A 12616-nucleotide genomic window follows, 5' to 3' on the forward strand; every position below is an offset into this window, starting at 1 on the left:
CATCCACGTAAGGAACGTGTACACTGTGCACGGAAATAGTTACATAAAGAACGTGTACACTGTGCATGGAAATATCCACATAAGGAATGTGTACACTGTGCATAGAAACATCCACGTAAGGAATGTGTACACTGTGCATGGAAATAGTTACATAAAGAACATGTACACTGTGCATAGAAACATCCACATAAGGAATGTGTACACTGTGCATAGAAACATCCACATAGGGAACGTGTACCCCACAGTCTTATGGAGGCGCTAATGCTCCAACTCATATCTCAAGAGCACCGGCTTCAGAACTCTGACAGTTTCGCAGACATTGTGTGTGGGTTTGCTGCAGCTATTTAAGGGCAGATTATGTAGAGTACATTTTTAACATCAAAAAGGAAAACATTTTCTTTGCAAAGTAGGAGAGGGCTCAGGAAGAGGAAACTTCGTTTAACTCAAGTTAAAAACTGGTCACGCAATAGGAACTATTCCCGTGCAGTGTGACACTATGCATGTCACATCTTTCGAAGTTTCTGAGACAAAACTGGAGAATTAAAAATATATATAAAGTATTATAAAAACTTACCTCAGAAAGAGGCCGTAAGTTTGGTCTCAGGAAATATGTAATTGCCGCTATCTGAATTGCAAAGAATGGCAGAGCCCAATTCTCTCTCAAGGGGATGGTAAACTCAACTCTCGTAGTATCTATCCTGCACAGAGAAAACACAAATGGCCAAAGGAATCATTTTTACCATAATTAGCTGAAAGGTTTCCTAAAGGGAAAGATATAGGACATTAACTATACTTAGATTCTGGTTGTCAGTTCTCGACAGTAATGATATGTCCTCATCATTATCATCCCTGTAATACCAAGTTGCACTGGGAAAATGTAAGGAACCTGTCCCCAGGTATGCAGCTAGCTAAGTCGTGGAACTGGGGTCCAATCCACGGTGGTGATTCCAAACCCCATGCCTAACTGCCTCGCACGTTTATTTCCTTCCAACTTCATTAGTGCAAACTGGCATTGTTTTGCATTCTCCCTCTCCGTGTTTCTCTAGTGCTTAAATCTGAATCTTAAATTTGTCACTGGTAATAATTTTTGAAAGAGCCTCTTGTCCCTCTGGAACGGAAACCGCCAGAGGGCAAGTACAGTTGAGCTTTCACTTTTGGTTACCCAGTACCAAAAGCATCCCCACACATACTGGGCACTCAATACATGTCTTTTATTTACTTTAATAGAACAACAAATTTGCCTTTCATTTACTCGTAGCAGGAATAATATGTTAAAATGTTAAGAGGCGGTATACTCTTGGGTGTTTCATACCCTGCATTTGAATTCTGACCGAGACTTAGCTGGGTGTATGTGTGTATGACTTTATCAGTATATAAATACGCACATCTTAACTTTGTAAGTAATATGTGTGTTTGTGTGTGTGTGTGTGTGTGTGTAAGCTTAACCTTTTAAGCTTTAATTTTCTCATCTCTAAAATGTTAATAGTATCTACCCTATAGGGTTGTTAAAAGAATATAAATAAAGCATTTTGTAAAGTGGTTGGCATACAGTAAGCACTCAATAAGGTTATATTAAAAAGTAATTTGCTTAGGATTATAAAGTAAATCAATATTAGAACTTGTGCTTTTAACACTCGTACTGAGCATTGGTGTTGCTACTGTAGATCAGGAAATTAATCAATACATCTTGACTATGTTTTTTAAAAAGTGCTATTTAGTGTTCTTGTATTTAGAATGATAGATATTAACTACGTAACATAAGAACTTCCTGCATCTGAACAGTCCTTTATGCTTTGTTAATTATGAGCGACACACAGCCCTATTAAGGTTAACAGTAAAGATATCATTAAACGTCTTTAAGAGATGAGATATGTGGCCGGAGAAATATTGATCACACATCAAACTGTAATAGGACTGGAATTATCATGGTGATTCTCCTGACCTATAATTCAACGTTCTGTTCCTTAGCTGGAAATATACATAAGAAGAACTTTCTACCTTGCTAAAGAAGACAAGTACACAGCACTACGTAAACCAAAGAGAAAATACTCCTACGTAAACAAATGTGGCAGAACAACTTCCTTTGAACTGGAAATGAGGTAACTGTGTTTTAACTTACGTCTTCAAAAGGGAGATGGGAAAACGGATTCCAACTCACCTATTCGTGACATACCAGAAAGCTGCCAGCAGTCCTGACAGCCACGTGCCACTAAGGAGCCAGCTGGTTATGTAAAGGGCTGTGACATAGATCGCCTGCAGTCCAAACAAGGTGTAAATATAAAAATAAACTGGCTCTAAATATTTCTGAAGAAAGGAACAAGAAAAAATATTTGTTACGGAAGCCCTAATCCTTTTCACTGTCACTTAAAAAATATGATACTAGAGGGGTGCCTGGCTGGCTCGGTCAACAGAGCAATGCGACTCTTTTTTTTTTAATTTATTTTTTTGATGTTTATTTATTTATTTGAGAGAAGAGAGAAAGAGAGAAAGAGAGAGAGAGAGAGAGAGAGAGAAAATATCCCAAGCAGGCTCTGTGATGTCAGCATTGGAGCCTGACGTGGGGCTCAATCTCATGAACCGTGAGATCATGACCTGAGCCAAAAGCAAGAGCTGGCCACTTAACCGACTGAGCCGCCCAGATGCCCCAGAGCATGTTGACTCTTAATCTCAGGGTCACAAATTTAAGCCCTAAATTGGACGTGGAGCCTACTTAAAAAAAAAAATTGAAAAAATATATGACACTGGAAATGTAATATTTGGAATCTTGCTGTTAATTACAAGCAATAAACATACATCATCAGTCCTTTTTGTGCAAAAGTGTGTTGGCAGGCAGACTTTCTTCCCCCCAGCAGAGTAGAAGAGGGAAAGGAGCCCTCGAGGGCTCTGGCTTCATTCTTTTTTTTTTTTCTTTTTTTTTAACGTTTATTTATTTTTGAGACAGAGAGAGACAGAGCATGAGCAGGGGAGGGTCAGAGAGAGAGGGAGACACAGAATCCGAAACAGGCTCCAGGCTCTGAGCTGTCAGCACAGAGCCCGACGCGGGGCTTGAACTCATGGACCGTGAGATCATGACCTGAGCCGAAGTCGGCCACTTAACCGACTGAGCCACCCAGGCGCCCCTCTGGCTTCATTCTTTAGACAAACTGTACGTCTACCTTTGCCCAGGATTGCCTTATTCACACGAAGCGGTCATTGTGATTTGCTAATTTCCAGTTTTTAAATTTCAAGGATAACTGAGGAGTGACTGATTACATGTTTCTAAATGAAAATATGTACCAGTCTCTAGACTGCCCACATATATGATAAGCCAGGAAGTATCTATGTAAAAAATACCTTATAAAAACAAGTAAAAAGCAAAGTTCACAACATATCTGGAGAACACTGGGATACTGTTGCTTTTTTACCAAGCCAGCTGAAGATCAGAATAACATATGTGAACGTTTCAACTTAAGATAGCAGATTTTGACTTTCATGTGATATTAACAATTCAGTGTCACAGAACATAACATACCTGTATGGGTAGAACTCTATATAAAATACTGAGAAAAACTTCTTGGTAAATATTCATTCGTTGAAGAAGGTTAATTGTCCTCATAGACTCAGTTTTGTTATCATATATTAAGCCATGAAAACCTAAGGTTGATATTTGAAAGATCAGGAAAAAATAATTATAAATTATTCATTCATTTAAAACCATCCATAGATTCTTTAGTGTGTGCCAGAGAACGTGCTAGGCATTGGGGATATAATAGTAAGCAAAAAACACAGTCCCACCCTCAAAGAGCTTACTGTATATTAGATGGACGTTTACATGTTTACACAAACATAGGTAAATTATAATTCTCGTGCATACAATGAAAAAGAAAAGCTCCTATGTTCTTTTATAATAATGTAGGCAAGAGGATTTTATATCCCTGCTCTGTCCTCCTGCCATGAGGCCTACAATACCTCTTTTGGGGGTGTAAGTAGCCTCCCCCGCTTCCCTGGGATAGGTTTGGCCATTTGACTTGCTCTGACCAATGGCATGTGAGAGGATGTGACATCTTTTAATAAAAGATGATGCATGTTTCCACCAGCAGTATGGCTATTTCCCTCTGTCATGACAACAGCGGGTTCCAAACGGGGGCTGGATAATAAAAGCAAGAGATAAACCTGTTGTTGCAGAATTCTATGGCTATATCGAGGTCATATACCACTGCAACCAAGCTGAGTAATTAATAGAAGGCATGAAGAGATAGTTCATAGAAGAAAATATGCATATAGTCCTTACACATATGAAAAGACGCTCAACCTTGCTCCTACTGTAAGTGCAAATTAACACTACACTGAGATACCATTTCTCACCTATCAGCTTGGAAAAAAAATTCAGTCTGACAACAGGGGCACCTGGGTGGCTCAGTCGTTTTAAGCGTCTGACTCTTGATCTCGGCTCAGGTCCTGATCTCATGATTCGTGAGATGGAGCCCTGCACTGGGTTCTGTTTGGGATTCTCTCTCTCTGGCTCTCTCTCCCCCTCCCCGGCACGCTCTTTCTCAAAAAAAAAAAAACTTAAAAAAAGAAGTCTGACGACATACTCAGTGTGGTTCTAAGGAAGTAAGGTCTCTCATACACTACAGTCGGGAAAACAATTTTAGCACCACCAAGCAAAATTACATGTGCATTTACCTTTTGATCTGGCCTAGCAATCAGTCCTAAAGACAGACTGGCAAAAACACAAAAGAACACAGGCCTCAGATCATTCCTGCAGTGCCCTCTTTAAAAGCAAAAGATCAGAAGCAACCAGATGTCCATCAGCAGGAGGTGTTCTGGACTGAACTGTATCCCTCCAAATTTCTGTATTAAGGCCCAAACCCAATGCGTATTTGGATAGGGTCTATAAGGAGGTAATGAAGGTTAAGAGACGTCATAAAGATAGGGCCATAATATGATAGGACTGGTGTCCTCAGAAGAGGAACAGACAAGAGAGAGCTCTTTTGCTTTCTCTGTGCACACATACAGGGGAAAGGCCAAGTGAGGACACGGCAAGAAGGTGGCCATCTACAAGCCAGGAAGAGAGGCTTTACCAGAAACCAACCCTGGCAGTACCTTGATCTTGGACTTCAGCCTTCAGACCTGAGAGAAAATCAATTTGTGTTGTTTAAGCCACCTGGTCTGTTATGGCAGTCTTGCCAGACTAACAGAGGCGTGCTACCGACTGTCTGTGTCCCACCAGAACTCATAAGCTGAAGCCCTAACCCCTAACGTGATGGTATTTGGAGGTGTGGCCTTTGGGAGGTAATTAGGGTTAGACAAGGTCATGACAGTGGGGCCCTCGTGACGGGACTAGTGACCTTGTGGGAAGAGACACCAGAGCTGGCTCTCTGTCTTCCACGTGAGGGTGCAGCGACAGGTGGCTAGCTGCAAGCCAAGAAGAGACTCTTCACCAGAACCAGGATTGGAACTCTAACCTCAGACTTCCTGCTTCCAGAACTCTAGGAAGCTAAATTAGTTTTTTTAAGCCACCCAGTCCATGGTATTTTGTTATGGCAGCCTGAGCAGATGAAGACAAGAAAGCTACCTGAATAAACTATGGTTATCCACACAAACGGAGTACTATGCAATTACAAAAAGAATTAGGAGTATCTTCATGTTACATTATAGCGTGATCAAGATTTTTGACAAATGAAAAAGCAAAAAAAGGAGAACAGTGTATACAGTAATAAAGGAGATATATGAATATATAAAGTATTTGTTTATGTTAAAAATACTGAGACTAGGGGAAAAATACTGATAGTAGAAGAATAAAACAAAATCTAAAAAAAATGGTTACTTAAAGAGTGTAGAAGGAAATAAGATGGAAGGGGCAGGGGGGGAAGGACACCTCCCTGAATGCTCCCTGTTTTACTGTTTGACTTTGGAACCATGTAAAATAAACTTTTTTTAGAAGTATAAAAAACCAAAATAAAATTTTTTTACAAAACAATCCTGGAAAAAACAAAAGAAATATAAAACAAACCTATTAAGTTGGTGGCTTGGTCACACAAAAAGAACTCTTTCCAATGACAGAGGAACGTGAAAAAAAAATTATATATATATACACACATAGACATACACACGTAGTTGGTTTTATCTTAAGGACAAAAAGAACTACAAAGACAGCCTGAATTGTTTTCAGGTAATCCTATTAGAAGCAACATAATTACTGTTGCACTGAAAATATTGTTGTGTGTGTGTGTGTGTGTGTGTGTATACAACTGCGTGTATATGCATAGTCGTACACAACAGCTAAATGATAATGTTAATATTGTAAGAAACCAAAATTTTCAACTTAAGGAGAAAGAGATACAAATATAAAATCAAAAAAAGTAAAAACCCTGTTATACTAACTTTGAACTGAAAATAACTATATTCCTATTTTCTTCTAGGAAAAAAAATTCACATCTCCTGCCTCTTCTCACTAAAAAGGACTGGAAACAAGGACCAATCTAGTAGTAAAAAGTATCCCTACCATCGATCCAAACTGTGGGCTCTAAATAGCCACTGAAGAGAACTGAGTTCCTTGGAGAAATGGTGGATCCTAGGTCAGGGTGGAGATACACGAGTGGATAAGAAATACCTTGTCATGCCAAAAAGCAAGGGAGTTTTCAATGACTCCTGGAATCATGTCAAAAAGACAGCAGCCAATCTGAAGGGCATCCCGCTGACCAAAGATGGACAATTTCAATAAGAAGAATAATGCAAAAGATCGAAACACATCAAAGATGTTAAAAACCCATGCTTTCTGATGATATATAAAAAGCAAAACCTTTAGCGGATGCAAGAGGGCAACTCATGCTAAAACACAGGGAAAGGAGCAATCCAACCTTTTCTTTAGGAACTGAAATTCTGAGTTACCAAACAGTTGATGAGAATTCATTGTTCTCTAGAGATGAATTCCATCTGATAATGATGGAAGGAATTATAGAATTCAAATATTACTGTCCTTATGAAGTTAACGGCTTTAGGTAATGGTCACGAATGGTGCTAACCCATCAGAGGAAAGGCTAAATGAGAACTTAGTATTGGATCAGTCTAAACCCTAAAAGAGATGGTGCACATTATGTCCCCGATGTGGAAGTGGGCACCACGTGTTTGACAGAACCTGGACCTGAGCACGCCTCCAGACCCAACTACCAATTCATAGGAGATACAGGCAACAGAGAATCATGAAATGACACCACGGGGCTCCTGCAATATCCAGAAAGTGAAAAACTATCAGACAAATGAATCTGGGGTTTCAACAAAAAATTACAAGAAAAAAAGATGGAAAGAAACCTACAGATTAAAGGAAACAAGGAGACAGAGCAAATGACTGCAATGTGTGGACTTTATTTGGATCTCAAAAACTGTATTAAAAATCTGCAAGACAATCAGGAAAATGAGAACACTGGGTATTTGACAGTAAGAAATTTCCCAATTGTTTAAGTGTGATAATGGTAACATGGTAATACTTATGAAAGGGGTTGCCACCCTTTAAAGAAATATACTGATATATTTACAAATGCGGAATATGACGTCTTGGGGTTTTTCCAAAATAATCCAGCCTGAAGATGGCGGGTAGAGAGGAGACAAGATTGGTCATGAGTTGGTAACTGTGGTAGCTGATGACAGACAGGTGGGAATCCATCAGAGGAGTCTCTCTACCCTTTTATATGTTTGAAATTTTCTAGAAGGAAGATCTTAACAAATGACTTAGACGAAATGAAACGGAGGAACCAATGAGTTTGTGGTGATAGAAAATACTCATATTTACCTTTAAGAGCAACTCTGAACTTTAACACTATTGGTATTTTGACAGTTGGGGCCTGATAATTCTTTGTTCTAGGGACACTGTAGGATGTTTAGCAATATCTGTCACAGTTCCGTCCATTCCAGTAGCACGATCTCAATCTACCCCAGCTGTCACAACCAAAAATGTATCTGCATGTTTCAGATGTCTCCTAGGGACACAACTGACTCTCCATAAGAACCACCACTTTAGAGGATGCTAGAGAAGCAAATCACAACTTTGAGAACTCACTGACTCATTTTTCTCAGTAGTCACATTCTATTAAGTTGCAGTGAAAACTGAATTAGCAATACTGAGCCCTGCAGGAAATACAGGGTTATGTTCTTATGAGCCTCTGGTCATCAAGTGATCGACATATCACCTTGATTTACGTGTTTCTGTTTAAAGACGTCTTCTTTAACGTATACTAGCAATTCATTAACATTGAACACATGGCCAACAGTATCTAACTCATAACTGAACAAAGCTTATCTGACAAACGTGTTTTCTCGGTGTGCCTTCTTCACAGCCTGCTTGCACTCAGGAACTCCAGACAGTGATTTAGCACTACGCCGGGGGCCGTTTTAAACCACAAAATCACCAACAAAAAGCACAAAAATGCAAAAAACAAGGCCCCAGGTGGACTGTGAACAGGACGCTGTAGTAGGAGAGCTGAACACAACAGCAGGGCTCCGCCTTGTTGGACCTCAGCTGGGAACGTGCCCGTCAGGTGATGAAAATTTTTGGCTGCTCTGCACAAGCCTGCGAATGACTGCAAAAGCACCACAAATACTGATTCTGGGGTCACAAATACTGATTCTGGGGTCACAAATACGTGTTAGTGAGTGAGTATGGAAATATGGACTCTATGAATAACGAAGATCAACTGTATGGGGAAAGAAAATCAGCACTTAGCCTGCCTTTTTGTATAAACCGCACCTCAGGGTCACCAAGTAGTTGACGAGGAAGAGGTTTCTTAAGTGACAGAGTTCCAGCTAACAAATACAAGAGGAATGCAGAATGTCACTTTTGTTAACTACTGAAACGTGGGTATAGGCAGTGAGCATCAGTGGCTGCTAAAACCACTCAGTGAAAGGCTGATGGGTAATTAGCCTTATTGCATAGGAACCAACTGGTTATATTTATGGCACAAAAAGAAAGATAACATTTCATGTCTCCCACTGTAATAAAATTAGGAGAAGTACAAAACATCACCTGTGAAGAATTCTTGCCAAAAATGTATCTGAATCCAAGTAAAGCCTAGCAAATGTCTCTGTCAGGTGGAGCATATCAAACATAGATTAAGCAGGAGAGATCCTTTTTGGGGTCCTATTAGATGGAGTAAAGGTCACGGGTACGGGCTCTAAACCACTTACAAACAGTGAAAATGTGGGAAAATGGCAACTGCAAGGTAAGGGGCTGAATGGGAACATTGGGGACGAGGACAACTGTAATTTTTGTTTGTATTACCAAAACGCTTCCTGTTTTTAGACACTACTCCTTCACCTGCGAAGACTTTTTCCAAAATGATCAGGAGAAAAACCAGCAGCAAAACCAGGAAATCAGAAACAGATGAATTCAGAGATGGAGTAGAGCTGAGGAGAGGAGAGTTACATTAAGTATCATATAACTGCTTCCAGAGCCAAACACTGATGATGTTGGCAGGGAAAAACTACACAAGTTCACAGAAAAGCTACCCAAGTTCTATAAAGCATTCTAAATGCTTTAGTGCAAAAGTATGTTTGGCGGAAATAGCGGAAGGGGTGAAGCAGATCCCACTAAAGTCATCAGCTATAATTACCTTGCATGAGGGTCGGAGCCTGCAGCATTTGCTTGTAGTAGGAGTAATACAGTCCACATTCTGTTCTGAATGAGATCTCTCGCTCCACTTCCTGAAATAAAGTGAGGTCTACTGGGTTTACATGACCTAGTTTGTTTTTTTAAATCTACTGTCACTGTAGAAACGGGATCCAGAACTACAACTTAAAAGGAAAACAAACACACAAAACCTCTCAAAATATAATCTTAAGAAATTTGGGCAAACAAGAACAATAGAAGGCTGATGATTGTTGAAGCTGGGCATGTATTACAGGAGTTTATTATACAATTCTCTCTGCCTTTGTAGATGTTTAAATTTTCCATAACAAACCATTAAATTTTTTTTTTTTAACATTTATTTATTTTTCAGAGACAGAGGACAAGTGGCGGAGGGGCAGAGAGAGAGGGAGACTCAGAATCTGAAGCAGGCTCCAGGCTCTGAGCTGTTAGCACAGAGCCCCATGCGGGGCTTGAACTCACAAACCGTGAGACCACCACCTGAGCTGAAGTCAGATGCTTAACCGACGGAGCCACCCAGGCACCCCCATAGCAAACCATTTTAAAACATGGAGACAACGGATTCCATCTGCATTGATGTTTCAGAGTTAAGGTTCTTCTTTTATTTCACACAAATTAAAACTTAAAAAAAAACAAAACAAAACCATACCACCAATTCTTATGTAATATTAGAATCAAAATAGGGACAGTATAAAAAAATCTCCCAAGTAAAAAGAACTATAATTGCGTTACACACCTACCTAAAAGCTAACAGTATTATATAAGATTAATAATTTTCTTTTTATTCTAAGAACATAAGGTACTCTTAGTGAAATGAGGCAGACCTTTTACATGTGAATTTCAGTTTGACAAATATAACCTTGGTGGAAAGACACTCTTGTAGGGAAACAGATACAAGAAATATTCAGTTTTGTAAAACTGAAAATTTAAAGTGATACCTATTAGTCAATTTGGTTGTAAGGTGCCATCAAGAAATTTAAAATTTAAATTAACAAAATACGGAGGCAACTGGTAAGGAGGATGGGGAAGACATTGGACTAGTCATATTACTATTCTTAGATACTGTAGTTCATATATGTAAAAAACAGTGTACGTGAATGAAAATTATAACTTATGTCATTATAGATTCTCTTACACCAATGTTCAAAGAACCAGGTCCTGGAATCTGGCACACACTGTCTGAAATGTATTTCCATCTATGTGCTTCCTACCGCAACAGATCCCTATTCCACAAACCCAATTTTATTGGGGGAGGATGATAAACACGAAACATGGTGTGTTCTAGAGGATAAGCTGCTTCTAATACATCTTTGTTTTCCCCTATCTCTAACTATTTTTCAAATCATAATAAACATCTCATGAAAAGAGCCACCCAAGCTATTTATCTTCAGACCTGAAATTATTTAATGTACTCCTTCTACCCTTTAAATATTTCTCCTATCCTTAAAAAATATACAAATTGATTCATGAATAAATTAATCAATTATCCGAGTATAAATGTTATCCGAGTATAAATGTCCAATTATTGACCTTCAGAAACAAACTTATGTTTTATCATTGTTAACCCTTCTTTAAAAAAACAAGAGGAGGGGCTCCTGGGTGGCTCAGGTCATGATCTCGCGGTAGTTCGAGCCCCACGTCAGGCTGTGTGCTGACAGCTCAGAGCCTGGAGCCTGCTTCGAATTCTGTGTCTCCCTCTCTTCCCACCCCTCCCCCCACTCATGCTGTCTCTCTCTCAAAAATAAATAAACATTAAAAAAAATAAAAAAATAAAAAACAAGAGGAGGGTGGAGTAGCAAACCTTATTTACTGGGCTTCCTTCTGTAGAAAACAAATTTATCTTGGGGAAATCAAACATGGAAAACAAGGACCAGGCGGGTTCTGAAATTCACTTTCATTGGCACCCTCGCTTTATAAAAAGGACAATATGTGATGGAGCTCTTTTAGCTTCTGCATTTGCCACTGATTTGTGTTGTTATCTTTCATAGTAGTAAAGGCGATTCTTAGCAGTCATGTTAATCTGTTCATCTTTAATTTTTGAGAAAAACTGCTCTATTGCTTTTCATAACATAAAACTAAACTGGTATCGCCTGTTTCTACAATGTTCACACTCCTACAAGGTCAAGTAGCCATAGAGGCTGTGAACTGATGTTAACTGAGCAAATGTTAGCTTTTGTTCATGCATATCAGGGAAAAAACCCACAAAGTTTAATTACATTCGGTTTCTTCTCTCCAGCTGCCTTTCAGTGTTCAAAGCACGGCTGTCTTCAATGGAATACTCTTAACGTCAAACCTACATCCCCAAATCAAACTGGAGAGCCAGATCAATCACTCACATGAAGGGGGCTTCATATCCAACATGGCTCAAGAATACAGGAAGAGTGACTTCATAAAGATGGAAAAACAGAAAAAACCCACCACTCCAGGTACAAAGGTAGAAAGCTTTTGTGCCCCACCCCTCTCTTTAATATACCCAGAAAGCGTAAGGAACAGAGGGGGGCCTTATTAGTAAAAAAGCATTCACACATGATTAATTGGTAATCTTGGCACCAGCTGTATGGAACCAAATGCTATACTTCATGAGACAGACACTTGCAAGCTTTACATCTGCTTCATGCTAAGAGAACATCTGCTTTACTCATTCAAACACTTTTCCAGTTTTACAGCAATTTACACTTTGCCTGGTGGATTGTGCCAATGAAAATGTACACCAATACAAGTTACCCTCTAAAGAATGCAACATGAACAAATACTTCATATGTTCATTTCCATCAGTTCCACAGGGAACGTGATGTCGGGAGAATGAAAACATTTCTTCTGGAGATAATGACAGAAAGAAACAGACAAAAGCGGTGTTATTTTTAAGGAGCTGTACAACGAAAACCATTTAATAGTAGTTTATATAGTAATTTGACAAAAATACTAAAAGGAAAAAGCATTAAAACAATGACTGCTCACAGGGAGTGATTTGGGTCCCCTAGAAACACACAAAAT

At 39.2% G+C, this 12616-nt stretch overlaps 1 protein-coding gene across 2 annotated transcripts in view; it reads right to left on the reverse strand.

The window, feature by feature from the left end:
* Positions 1-12616, reverse strand: part of DPY19L3 (dpy-19 like C-mannosyltransferase 3) — a 74363-nt gene that overhangs the window by 39265 nt on the left and 22482 nt on the right. For both annotated transcript variants that reach the window (XM_049621714.1, XM_049621713.1), the window contains exons 3-6: positions 9588-9678; positions 3512-3633; positions 2159-2304; positions 575-698 (exon numbers count right to left, since the gene is read on the reverse strand). In XM_049621714.1, coding sequence (XP_049477671.1) covers positions 575-698; positions 2159-2304; positions 3512-3633; positions 9588-9678 — 483 coding nt within the window. The remainder of the gene's footprint in view (positions 1-574; positions 699-2158; positions 2305-3511; positions 3634-9587; positions 9679-12616) is intronic.

This window comes from Panthera uncia (assembly GCF_023721935.1).
Source record: "Panthera uncia isolate 11264 chromosome E2 unlocalized genomic scaffold, Puncia_PCG_1.0 HiC_scaffold_19, whole genome shotgun sequence".
NCBI classification, from domain to species: Eukaryota; Metazoa; Chordata; class Mammalia; order Carnivora; family Felidae; genus Panthera; species Panthera uncia.